Source organism: Dreissena polymorpha, chromosome 13 (assembly GCF_020536995.1).
Source record: "Dreissena polymorpha isolate Duluth1 chromosome 13, UMN_Dpol_1.0, whole genome shotgun sequence".
Classification (NCBI taxonomy): domain Eukaryota; kingdom Metazoa; phylum Mollusca; class Bivalvia; order Myida; family Dreissenidae; genus Dreissena; species Dreissena polymorpha.
The window spans coordinates 74,413,020-74,425,519 of NC_068367.1; the positions used below are offsets into that span (position 1 = coordinate 74,413,020).

The following is a 12,500-nucleotide window of genomic DNA, read 5'->3' on the forward strand; positions in this document are numbered from 1 at the left end:
ATCAGGGTTGAAAGATAAATACATGTTTAAAATTCCTATTTGCACATATTGTGTCAGTAATATTTATTAAGTGACAGATGTAGCCTTACAATAACTAAGAATGTATTTCTTATTACGTAAATGTTTTACGAACAATAAAATGAGAAATACAAAAACGTTTAGTCTCTTTAATAAATTTCTTGAAGATGATATGTTTGAGTAAATCCGATATATTCTGTAAAGCAGAACATATATATAGCTTTATAAAAACTATATACATGTATATAAATATATATATAAATATATATATATATATATATATATATATATATATATATATATATATATATATATATATATATATATATATATATATATATATATAAACTATATAGGTTACAACCAGCACTCCAAATATTTTATTAAAAACACAGATGAATTTCATCATGATCATCAAAGTAAAACAACGTGACTTTGCTCTGTTAAACGGAAAATACATATCGATTTGGCTTACATTGTTTTCATACAACAATAAATGGAATTCTCTTGCAAATGTTTGCCTTCAAAATTTACCACATGTAAGGTATATGCTATTGGCGTTCAAAAAAATATAACTTCATCCTCACTTGATATTGATATCATCAGGTTGATCAATCTTTGTATCAAGCTCCATTTGGTGTGACATTAATCACTAAAAGCTAAATGTTATTCGTATAACCCTAGTATTCGTGCCAGTGTCCTTATTACTGATGACACAAATATGAAAGTTGCGAAAACCAGGCTTAATGTTTGCGCGTGACGTGTCGTTTCAGAGCTGCATTTGCACACTGCATCGGGTACAACACTTTCGCGTGTGTGGAAGCAAGACTATTCTAAACGAAAATCAAGTATAATAGAAAAGTGTCGTGGCTGATAAGCTAATCAAACATAAGAGACATTTGATAAGAAAATACAAGTAACAATTTTTGTAAAATACTTATTTTCATCGGGTGTAATGTTGATTTTTTCCCTTGAGTTAAAGTTTGACGGACTTTTTTTACCACAAGCATTTATCAACAAGTATGAAAATCATTGTATTTGATTATTATGTTAAGTTTAGCATAAACATTTCGCTCTTTCTTGATGTGACAGAGCTATTTAAGTACAATCTTTTCAGAGTATTACGCCCGACGTGACACACTCAAAGAAATATTTGATATTTACTAAATAATTTTATATTATATGTCAATGAGTGTCAAGAAAATCCTGTTCATCATGAATATTCTTTAATGGATGTTTTTTTTTCTTACAACTTTGCATTTAAAATTACCCTTTCACAAGCAATGGAATGTCTATGGGAATGCAATTGTGCCATTTAAACGGTTAACAGTGATGTGATCGTGTAGAAAGTCAAGCGTATACAGCTCTCTGCGTTCTCCGTTCACCTAGAATAATGTTGAACAGCTATTTTCAATTTTGTGGGAATAACTTTTTATTATAATCAAATTAAGTATTTCATCCAACGTGGACAGCAAACACAAAAATCAACTTTATTACTCGCTTGCTTCTATAACAATAGTGTTCGAGATATATCACCTCTGAGGATAGTTTTTTAATCATTATATGCAACATCAAGCTAACTGCACACAGAAGATTTGTTTGTGCTTTCTTTCCAAAAGCTACTTATAGTTCCCTCTTTTAATTGTGTTCTCATAACACTTCACCTCACATGAAAGTGTAACAAGCCACCAGAAAGAAAAATGACACATGGCCAAAAGAAATTAATAATGACATGGTCATAAAACACATACAACACGTATCAAACACAGTTCAAATCAAGTATAACCTATTAATAGCCTAACCTGTTAGCCTTTTAATAGGCCGTGTTTAGTTTGTCCAAATGACAGTTTTCCGTGAATGTTAAAAAAAAAGAAAACCATATTCTAGAGAGCCAAATGACACAAATGGCGAGGACTCATGAACATACTTTTTGGTTAATGAATGATCATTTGCTATTGATAAAAATTGACTTATATGAGTTTTTGTTTCTTAAAGTTTTTTTATTAAACGTTGGTCAATTATGTTTTTCTTATCTTCCCAATGTTGGGTCTTCATACCTATCCTACTTCATTAGATACTGGACCTTTTTTCCAACCTTCCTTTCTTACAGTTCGACACTTCACTAGTAGAGGGCGCCACCTACACTTTGTTGTCATCAAGTCTAGAAAGGTAGTGGCTTCTGTTGCCAGCCATATATCATAAGAAGTGGTCGCCATCTTCACTTGTGTTGCTGTCAACCCATCTGTAGTTTCAAGTCTGTAAATGAAGGCATAATATATTACTACACACAATTGAATTTGAATATTATGTTCTTTCAAGTTAGTGTAGATTCCATTTAACCTGCTCGACTTTGAAATCAGAGACAACAAACATCTAATTAAATGTAAATCAATTTAAGAAGTGATTAAGCTGATAATTTAGTTATTATGCCCATGCCCCAAACACAATGTTTTAATGAAGATTAGTGATTACTGGATAAAAAATATTGAACTAAGAGAGCCAAAATAATTGTTTGGTTGATTTGGTTTTGCTTTTAGATGTATGTATATAGATGTGTGTATGCATTTAACAGTATTTCACTCATATCACAAGTTTGATAACATACTGTAACATTTCCATTGGCAAGCTAAGCTGAAATTAGCAGTACTTCTTTAACTACATATATGACAGAAACTGACCAATAACCTACGCAAGGAATTACCTGTCTGAGGTTCAAACTCGCATTTCTAGAATTATAAGAATTGTTTATTGAATCTAACAAAAAATAAACTTTTCTGAACACAAAATTCACAATCAAATATATATATATAACAAGGTATCCAACTCGAAATCACCCGAAAACGGGGTGCATCGCTTTGAAAAGCCATTACTTCATCAATTTTGCAGCGATTTTCATGAACCCGGTCTTATTCAACGCGGAAATGAATTTCCGTTCTGGAAATGTATATATCTTGTTATATTTCTACACATGTTGGGTCAAATTGTAAGAAACAACACTAAACACAATTCGCTTGACCTAATTGACAATGATCAGGCAGTATTCATGAATGAAATTTCCAGTTGTGAAGACACACCTTCGCATTGGACCAATGAAATCACTCGTGTGTTTAAAATGTCAGTTCGTTGAAATTTATGTAAACAAAGGTTTCAAACGGAGCTGGACAGTTAGTTTTGATGCATAATGCAACGGCAAGCACGGTAAGAATGTGTGGTTATTTCATATGTTTTATTGAATTATGGTATCGAGGTCCGTGAACTTTGCATGGAAAATGCCCTTTACTCCGTGAAGATTTCAGTCATGAATACTTTCTGATCGATGTTAACTGGGTCACGCGAGTTGTGTATCGTGTTATTTCTTAAAGACCAAGGTCCATAGTCTAGGGCAACTTTCTGTGATTAACAGGAGGCATTGGATTCAAGGGGATACAGCCATAAAATTACCTCACCCAGGGTCATTATCATGATTTATGTTACACTGACCACACGCCAACATTCCTGTGGTTAGAGTTCAGAAGGTTTTTGTTTGGGGGATATATCTAGATATCAGATGAACAAGCCTTTCAATATCTGATTGCAAAATGAATTTATTAAAAAGTGAATAAATGAATAAGCTATTGAAAATGCATTGATTGTTAAATACAACTTAATATTTTTTAGCAAATCTTCAATGCATAAATAATGGATAATAATATATGTACAATCGCATATATAAATTGTCACGTGATTTTATACAAAAATAAATAAGAAGAAAAAGCATGTTAGATACACAAAAAAAAAAAAAAAGCAAAACTCGTGGTTTTTAAAATAAGATTGTTGCAAATGCAGTTGGAAATATATTACATACATCATAAGTATACAGGAGATGAATATACCGGTATTATGACATTTCATTTATCCGTCTTGATCGTATAGATAGCGCGTTTTTGATAAACAGTGACAGATAAATAAGTTCCATTTTATCCACCGTTTTTAGTTGATTCAAATATTTATAAACAGATGGTTTGATATAAAAGTTGTTTTTATGTATTTTTTCTAAAATCATTATACATAGGGCATACACAATCAAAATGATATTCATCTTCAATGTCATTTAAATCACATAACATGCAGTATCTTACAGATTTTTCCTCTACATTTCTAGCGTATCTACCCGTTTGAAATCTCAATGAGTGTACAGATAAACTAAATATACTCACATATGCTCTTAATGATTTAGGTAGAATATTTAGATATGGTTCATACACTAGAGATGCTTTAATATAAACTGCCTATACATATCCTTCATAGAGCTTTCGTTCACAGAATTGTACCATTTAAGTTAAAAAGAGCTTTCAACATAAAATGTGTCTTTCGACATAACATAGCCCTCAGCATGTTTGTACAAGGTCAATGACTTTAGGAAATTGGTTAAAATTCTAACTGCAACTGGGCCTCTGATGATGGCATAATCAGGCACAAAACCTACTATTTTGCACTGAGAATCTTCTTGACAATTCCATAAATAATGGAACAAGTTGACCAAGTATTTGTAAAAATATTGCAAGACATATACATTTCCAGAAAGGAAATTCATTTCTGCGTTGAATAAGACCGAGATCGTGAAAATCGCTGCAAAATTTATGAAGTAATGGCTGTTCAAAGCGATGCTCCCCGTTTTCGGGTGATTTCGAGTTGGATACCTTGTTATATATGTATGCGATTTTGTTTTTCAGAAAAGTTGATTTTTTGTTATAATATGATTATTTATCATTCAAAATCATGTTTTCACTAATTAATAGCATAGCCACACGCTAACCACCTGTGTGTGTGTGTGTGTGTGTGTGTGTGTGTGTGTGTGTGTGTGTGTGTGTGTGTGTGTGTGTGTGTGTGTGTGTGTGTGTGTGTGTGTGTGTGTGTGTGTGTGTGTGTGTGTGTGTGTGTGTGTGTGTGTGTGTGTGTGTGTGTGTGTGTGTGTGTGTGTGTGTGTGTGTGAACAAATCAGCAAAGAAATAACAAGAACAATTTTAAAGACCAATTTTGATTTGAAAGGGAAAAAATAGTCAACGACATCGCTTGTTACAAAAATGCCTCTATTGCAATATGCCGATGCTGCTAATATAATAAATGGAGATGATTTAAATTCAGAAATGTTCAGACCCCTTATGAAATAAGCCTCGTAATCGGTTGTACATCGTCCTGTAATGTTTGTACAAATTAATAGTATATTCAAAGAAATAATTATTGGAGTATAGAATATCCAAGGAAAAAATCACAGATTCATACCCATAATCATTTACGTAAACTGCATTTGTTAAACCTCACTTGATAATTTCTCGGGTTGGAAAGACACAAAGTCACCTTCAATGAAATCAATACTGATATAAGAACTATGAACAGATTGACGAGTTAACAGATTGTATCAATATACAAATAAATTACAACGAAGTTTAAGCGACTTAATTACTTTATAATCTGTTCATGTGCTCTTGAGTTCTCTTGCGTAATTCTGTGAAGTTCCTTTTTTTCGTCAACACTGTGAGACTTTTTACACATAATAGCATAAATATGTAAACTTGTAAAAATCTCTGAAAAAAACATGAACAATAGTCAATATATTTTAACAAATGATAAGTTGTACTTATTTGGTACCCATTTTCTCACAATTAAACATGAAGCCGCTAGACTAGGTTTTGCAAGGCCTCATAGTGTGCATCTTAAAATTATCTTCCTAACACACATAATAGAAGACTTTTGGCAAATCGTTACATGTTTGTTTGCACCTGCCTACCCACAGTTGCTTGTTATCCGTATATGTAGCTAGGCAATTTAAAATAAGGAAAAATAAAAAATAAACATTCTTTATTCGGCATCAAAATGACGTGGAACTCTGACACTTGTCATGGAAATGGATATGTTGCCTGGATAAACTGAATTACTTTAAAACTTCATCCATTTACTCTTTTATTAAATATTTCGGCCAAAGGCCTTCTTCAGTAAACGATTATTACGACAACTTTACATAGCGTTTTCTTCTGTCGATCATAACGGAAGTAAATACAAAAATATAAATAAATGACGTAACGTTACCCGACGTGAACGTGACGTTACGCGTCAATACTCGGAAGTCGCTACATATTATGAATTATACGCTGTGTATATATTATTATATAGATATTATACACATATGAAGTTTTAATAATTTCCTCCCAGTGGAGATCCAATACATAGAGTATGAATTACTTTATGTTTCTTCCTATAGTGACTCTAAAAAAAAAAGTTGATGTGTGTTTGATACTATGATTCTTAGACCTTATTTCGTCAGAAATTAGTATTTTTGTCTGACTTTGAGTGTGCGAAAGTACAAATACCATAGAGATTATATGAATTATACAGTCACAATTCGTGTTACATACCGTAATTACTCTATGTTTACGGACATTGTAGTTTTCGAACACCCCACTTTTAGCCAAAATAATTATTTTTCGTGATTAAGGTTATACAACCTGAAATAGAATGCCCAGAGGGCAATCGACCATTACAATTGCGTTATTGGGTAGATTAGGCCTACCATGTAAACCAGTAATAAACAATGGTTTCATCCAACAGCATATGAAATGATATTGTATTCAGGAAGCAGAGTGGTTGTTTTTATAACGTTTTTACAAACCTTTCAGATAAGAGATTGCAAATAAGTGAAGTTGTATTTTATTTAAAGCAAAGAAGGAGAGTACAACACAATAAAATTATATTGCACATTAATTAATTGCTTTTATTTCATTATAATAAATTAATTGACAAACAACCACAACATATATATATCTAAATTTTCGGACACTTGTATTTTTTAATATATTCGTATCGAAATTTTCGGACACGGAAAAAATAATTATTATTAATATAATTTTTAAGTAAATGTCCGACAACTTAATATAATTAGAGTAATTACGGTAAATATCGATCATATAAATTAGCTACATTTGACACTAAATTATTTGTTTTGAAACTGAGCCAGATCGAGGATCCTAAAACCTACAAATAAACGAAATATCCCTTATTTTCACAGTATCTGTCCCCATCATGGTATCGTGCCTTTGACGAAAACCACATGCGCTCGATGGCAATGGTTTTTTTATTGTTTTCTTTTGTTTCTCTTTTTTTTATTATAATGCATACTCATACTAAATCAATAAAAATCTGCCGACAAAACATCTTCCGAAAAAAAGATAGTTATATATATATTGATCAATATCTATATACATAGTCGAACGTTCTTTTTTTTAAACAGGGAGCTAAGTCTTGTCAGTATTTTGTCAAAACATTGCCGAATTAAAAGCGGTTTTTGTTGTTATGTCCAAAAATGCACATTTAACTATAGAAGGACATATATCACATTCGTGTTTTTGTGTTTGTTCACTTCCAAAAGGTGTATGTATTCATTAAGAGGGCCGATACTACAGTCGGATATACATTCTATCAACTGAGTTCTGGCTTGGCAGCTAGGTTATCTAAGGAAGTAACTATCCGCAGGCTTCTCCACATAATACAGAATGAAAATGCTATATTAATTAACAATACTTACCGGGCGAAAGAAACAAATCCTGATACTCAAGCTTTAAATATTTATGAATATAAAAGCATATCACCACCGTAATCACATGCGACATGGACTCCTTAGCCAGTCTGACGCGCGGTAAAACTCTGGATCAGCAGACGATCACGATTGACCCCCATTTGTTCACGACAAGTTAGTGGACTGTAACCTTACCTTGCTAGACAGAAACTAGAATTTAGAAATAAAATTTGAGGCGAATTCCTGATATGGAAAAGACCAAAGAAGGACTAGACAAAAATAATAAATATGATAGACAGCTTCGGTACGATATTTATACCTACACATTTCAATATTTATTTAATGTATGTGACTGTGAGGATCTGATTATGCTGTGCAATGATTTATCCGAAAAGCATAATCCGGATGATCGATGTAGAATTATTTTTTAATATTTAATTATCAAATTATATGATAATTTGTGCTACCTAATGAACGGGCAAAAGCTTATTTGATAACCATGTAATATAATAATTTGGACATTATTGTGACAAATCATTATTATTGTTTCAATACAAAAATAATGCATCCAAACAATTAAATCTTTTTTTGCTGGATGAAGCCTTTAACATCTGCCAAGCTTTTAGATCTAATATTTTATAATTGTGTGCTTATTAAGACTCTAGAATTCAAAGATCGTGCCACGGCTGCAGCGTAATGGATATGATGTCCGCTTAGCGACTCACTGAGGTCTCTGTATTGATCCTTAAAGTGGAAGCATTCTTTAGATCTATCTATCTATCTATATATACTGCCAAGCGCCCTTTAGAGCATTATAGGCAGAGGGATATTATAGAGTCCGTTTCCTGGGAAGAACCAGTACTTGGTGTCTATGGAGGAGATAATGAGAACACTCCCAGAGTGGGGAGCGAACCCACGAACTCCCGATCGCTAGGCGTACACCTCATCCACTTCACCATCGCGATCTTGATCACCCTTTAGAAACCAAATACTTGTCCTACCCAGGGAACAGATTGTTTTATTACGTCTCAATTCAACTAAAGCTGTTGATTCTTATAAAACATATAACCTGATTTAATATAGGTTATCAAAATAATTTAAGGTGTTAAATCAATTTTCATCACATGCCATGTATACCCTGTTTGCTTACTAACAAAATTCCTGAACTTGTTTAATAAAATATGGTATGATATCATTGTTTTTTTGGGGTTGTGGGGGAAGGGGCCTTTAGCCCTTATGTGGGGGAAATTTTACGCGGGATCAGGGCTCAACATTAACAGTTGTCCTATTGCCCTGGCAAGTAAAAGATGGGTCCGGGCAAGTTATTTTAGAATCTAGTTGTCCGCCCAGTCAAGTGCAAAAAAGAACAAAGTGCATTACATTTAGACTTTAATAAGACTTTAATTGCTGTAATCATTTTGTTAAATGTGCAAAAATAAAAAAGGTTTTGTGGTGTATCATTTTGATCTTTATTAAAAAATATGAGGTTTACAGTTAATGTGATATTTCATGTTTGGGCAAGTGGCTTTACGTTCAGGGCAAGTAGATTTTCTAAGTACTTGCCCGGCAGGGCAAGTTGGTTTTTAGGTTAATGTTGAGCCCTGGGGATTTTCCACTTTGGGGAAAAAATGTGCGCGTGGGAATTTTCGTGACGTTTCCCTTTTTGGGGGATTTGTTTACTTACTTTCTCATAATTACAATACATTTGTACATGTTTGAACTATATTCATTGTTTTTTATATAATTTATTATGTTTGGCAAGATTAAATTGAAATAGAATTGAGATAATATAATCATGAGACACATCTTTCTATTAAAAAAAAAAAATTTTTTTTTTTTTTTTTAGGGGGATTTTTGGTTCTGAGAGGGGAAAAAACCAGCCTAGTTTGGTGGGGGAAGACGCCGATATTCGGCGTCTGTTATATAAGGTTAAAACCCCCTGGATATGACAACTCGTGCCAGATCCTATATTTATTGTCCGGATTGTCAATGTATAAATAAATGCTGTAGAACTGAGGGACAGCATACTTGTTTTAAGATTGAAATATTTCATACATATTATGTGTTGCCTACTTTAAATTCTGTTGTCACAAAAAACAATCCATTTTTAAACAATTCATAAATCACAGTCTTCACTGCAAATACTTAGTTTGTAGCTGTATAATAAAGATTTGAATGCAAACAAAAATGTCATATAATCCATATTTTTTTATTAAAAAATTCTAATAACACATGGAACAAACATAGATATAACAGTAATCATATGAGCGTATTTATGTGTCCGTTATTGTCTTTCTGGGCTTAGCCGCTAGCAAAAGTATGTAAATAATGTTAATATATTCAGTACAAACTTATATGGTAATGTATGGGGTTGCAAAACGCTTCACATAATTTATTTGAACGTAAAAGAATAGTAACACAATACATAATACTAAATCACTGTCATCAACTTACAAGAATTATTAGGTTCATCACGGACTCTTGATGAGACGCCACGGATATGAAACTGGACCGTATCGGCAAATAGCTTGTCGATACTTTGTTACGTAACCAGTAGCTATCGATTAGCGTACATTGCAGCGCCGAGGTTATACATTTTTTTATGTACCCACTCACATCTTTTTTTAATAATACTTTCATTTCTCGGCCGATTTTGACAAATTATATATCATTACATTTACGTTTCTTCTTAATGCCGGGCTAAGCCTTTATTTGTCAGTCAGCATGAAACATGACTGGCATGTTTGTGCCCCGACCCGGGATCGAAACCGGGACCTCTGGATTACAACGCAAGCGCCTTATCCACTAAGCTACGGAGGCTAATTAGAAAGCCTACGCTACGTAGTTTTCAGATATATAAATATATATTATGTTTTTCTTCTGATTTGGGCAGCCCGTCGAGTTATAACTTTAACTTTTGCAAATATCACACCGATTTGTAGCGTTTATATTTGGAGTTCAGTTTTAAAAATTACATCTTGCTTAGCATAATAGAATTCTGTATACGATAGAAAAAATGGTTTTAAAAATGAAATTAAGTAAGGAATGACTTTGTACGAAAGTTTCGCGCAGTCCTAACGCAGAGAACTGATGCTACAGTCTTGGCGATTATACTTTTGGTTTAGATTCCGGCCATTTAATTTCCTTTGTCATGATTATTATATTTTTTATGGAATATATTGAAATATTTTGTTCACGAAACATATCAATAAAGCTAATTATTAATGAAGCTTAATAAATTAACGATTTCAGCTCTTGTTTATAACACAGACAGTGTGTTAATTTTTTTACGAGACAGCATATATAGCGGACTCTCTTGATATTTTTCGGCCGGAATTTTCAAAAATCTTTAAATCATTTTAATTAATTGATAAATTAAGGTAAATAACCTTTCATATAATTATACATTATAACCTCTTTGAAAATAAACAACAAACGATGAATGTTTTGACACCCATTTTATTTGAAGTATGCAAAGCCGAAAAATGTCAAGAGGGTCCGCTATATACGCTGTCTTGTAATAAAATTAACACCCTGTCTGTGTTATAAACAAGAGCTGGTTGGGAGCGTGCCATTAATGGGTATTACAATCAAGCACTCACACCCCTGATGAGGCTTAATCAAGGTGTCAAAGCTTCAAGCTAACTGTTCTAGCACGGGCAGCCTAGTCGTCGATTAACATTATTATTTTTCTAAGTAAAATGAGTTTAACACTTGTTAAAAGTATTGATAGTAAAAACTTAAATGTCAGAAGATTGGGTGTAAATATCAAAGGCCAAAGGGGACTTATTTACGTAATTATTTGGACTAACGCTATCAGCTACATATATTTGACGAATAGGCGTCCAGTGCCAGAAAAGTGAGCCAATCGAGAGGCTTTCCATGCCACAACGAAAGCAAACGTAGGCATTTTTTAAGTAAAATTGACGAAAATTATTATATAGCGTACATTGAACGTAAAGTTGTGTTCATAAAGATGATATCAATGACATTATATATTTGACATATTACGGAAAAGCTATGTTAAAAAGTCATCAAAGTGGCATGTATGCACAATTGTTCCACCACCCTCTTCATCATTCCATCTTCGATAGAGTTTGTGATAAGTGTTTGGACCTGCGGAATACTGTGAACCTGTAGCTGGATATATGCTTCAACTTATGGATCGCTCTTTTTATGCAAAAATGTGTTTAAGGTTTTTAATTTTAGATTTTCTTATCTGTTTTGTGAATTACGATCCTCCATTTTTCATGTTTATAACAGAGAGGCAGCCGAGAATGAACCGAGAGGCAGCATTTTGACAGAGAGGCCACCGATATGCATCTACACCGTGACCATGGCTAATATCTTTATTCCTTGCATTCTTTGATAATTCAGGAATCCCACCTTTGTTGGTTTATGGAAACCAAACCGGTCTGTTTTGCTCAACAGTCGCAGAAAGGCTTGTGTGATGCCCAGCACTATGCAGAGAAGCTTCTAAATCAAAGTACTGACAGTACTGGTGTGACGATGCTTTTGAAAAGGATTAATATAAAAGCATCTATTTAAGTTTATCTACATCACCACAATTGTGTATGTAAGAACGAAAATTTTCGGTAGGAAAATAAATGGGTACGAAAATTTTTGATACAAAAATTATGCCCAAAAAATGCCTACGAAAAAAGATTTGGTTACGCAAAAAAATTTGGGTAAGAAACAAATTGGGTACGAAAAAAAATGGAAACGAGCAAAAATTTAGGTAGGAAAAAAATTGGGTACGAAAAAAATTTGGTACGAAAAAAAAATTGGGTGTACGGGGAAGTAGTACCCGTGGGGAGCTTGATCCATTCAGTGTTTTTTTTCACAAATAGGGGAATGGTGGCGGGGCCCGTCCAAAGGGGAAAAACGCGTCGTTTTTTAAGGAAAAGGGGAAAATTAAAAATTCACTCTTTTA

The 12,500-nt window shown here is 33.1% G+C and overlaps 1 protein-coding gene and 1 long non-coding RNA gene across 3 annotated transcripts in view; one reads left to right on the forward strand and one right to left on the reverse strand.

Moving 5' to 3' along the window:
* Positions 1 to 7,679, reverse strand: part of LOC127856593 (uncharacterized) — a 15,437-nt gene extending 7,758 nt beyond the window's left edge. Inside the window, exons 1-2 of the long non-coding RNA XR_008038130.1 lie at positions 7,577 to 7,679; positions 2,076 to 2,274 (exon numbers count right to left, since the gene is read on the reverse strand). This is a non-coding gene — a long non-coding RNA (uncharacterized LOC127856593). The remainder of the gene's footprint in view (positions 1 to 2,075; positions 2,275 to 7,576) is intronic.
* A 61-nt stretch (positions 7,680 to 7,740) lies between these two features.
* LOC127855553 (NEDD8-activating enzyme E1 regulatory subunit-like) overlaps positions 7,741 to 12,500 on the forward strand; it is a 38,513-nt gene continuing 33,753 nt past the window's right edge. For both annotated transcript variants that reach the window (XM_052391278.1, XM_052391279.1), the window contains exon 1: positions 7,741 to 7,871. In XM_052391278.1, coding sequence (XP_052247238.1) covers positions 7,816 to 7,871 — 56 coding nt within the window. In that variant the 5' untranslated portion in view covers positions 7,741 to 7,815. The remainder of the gene's footprint in view (positions 7,872 to 12,500) is intronic.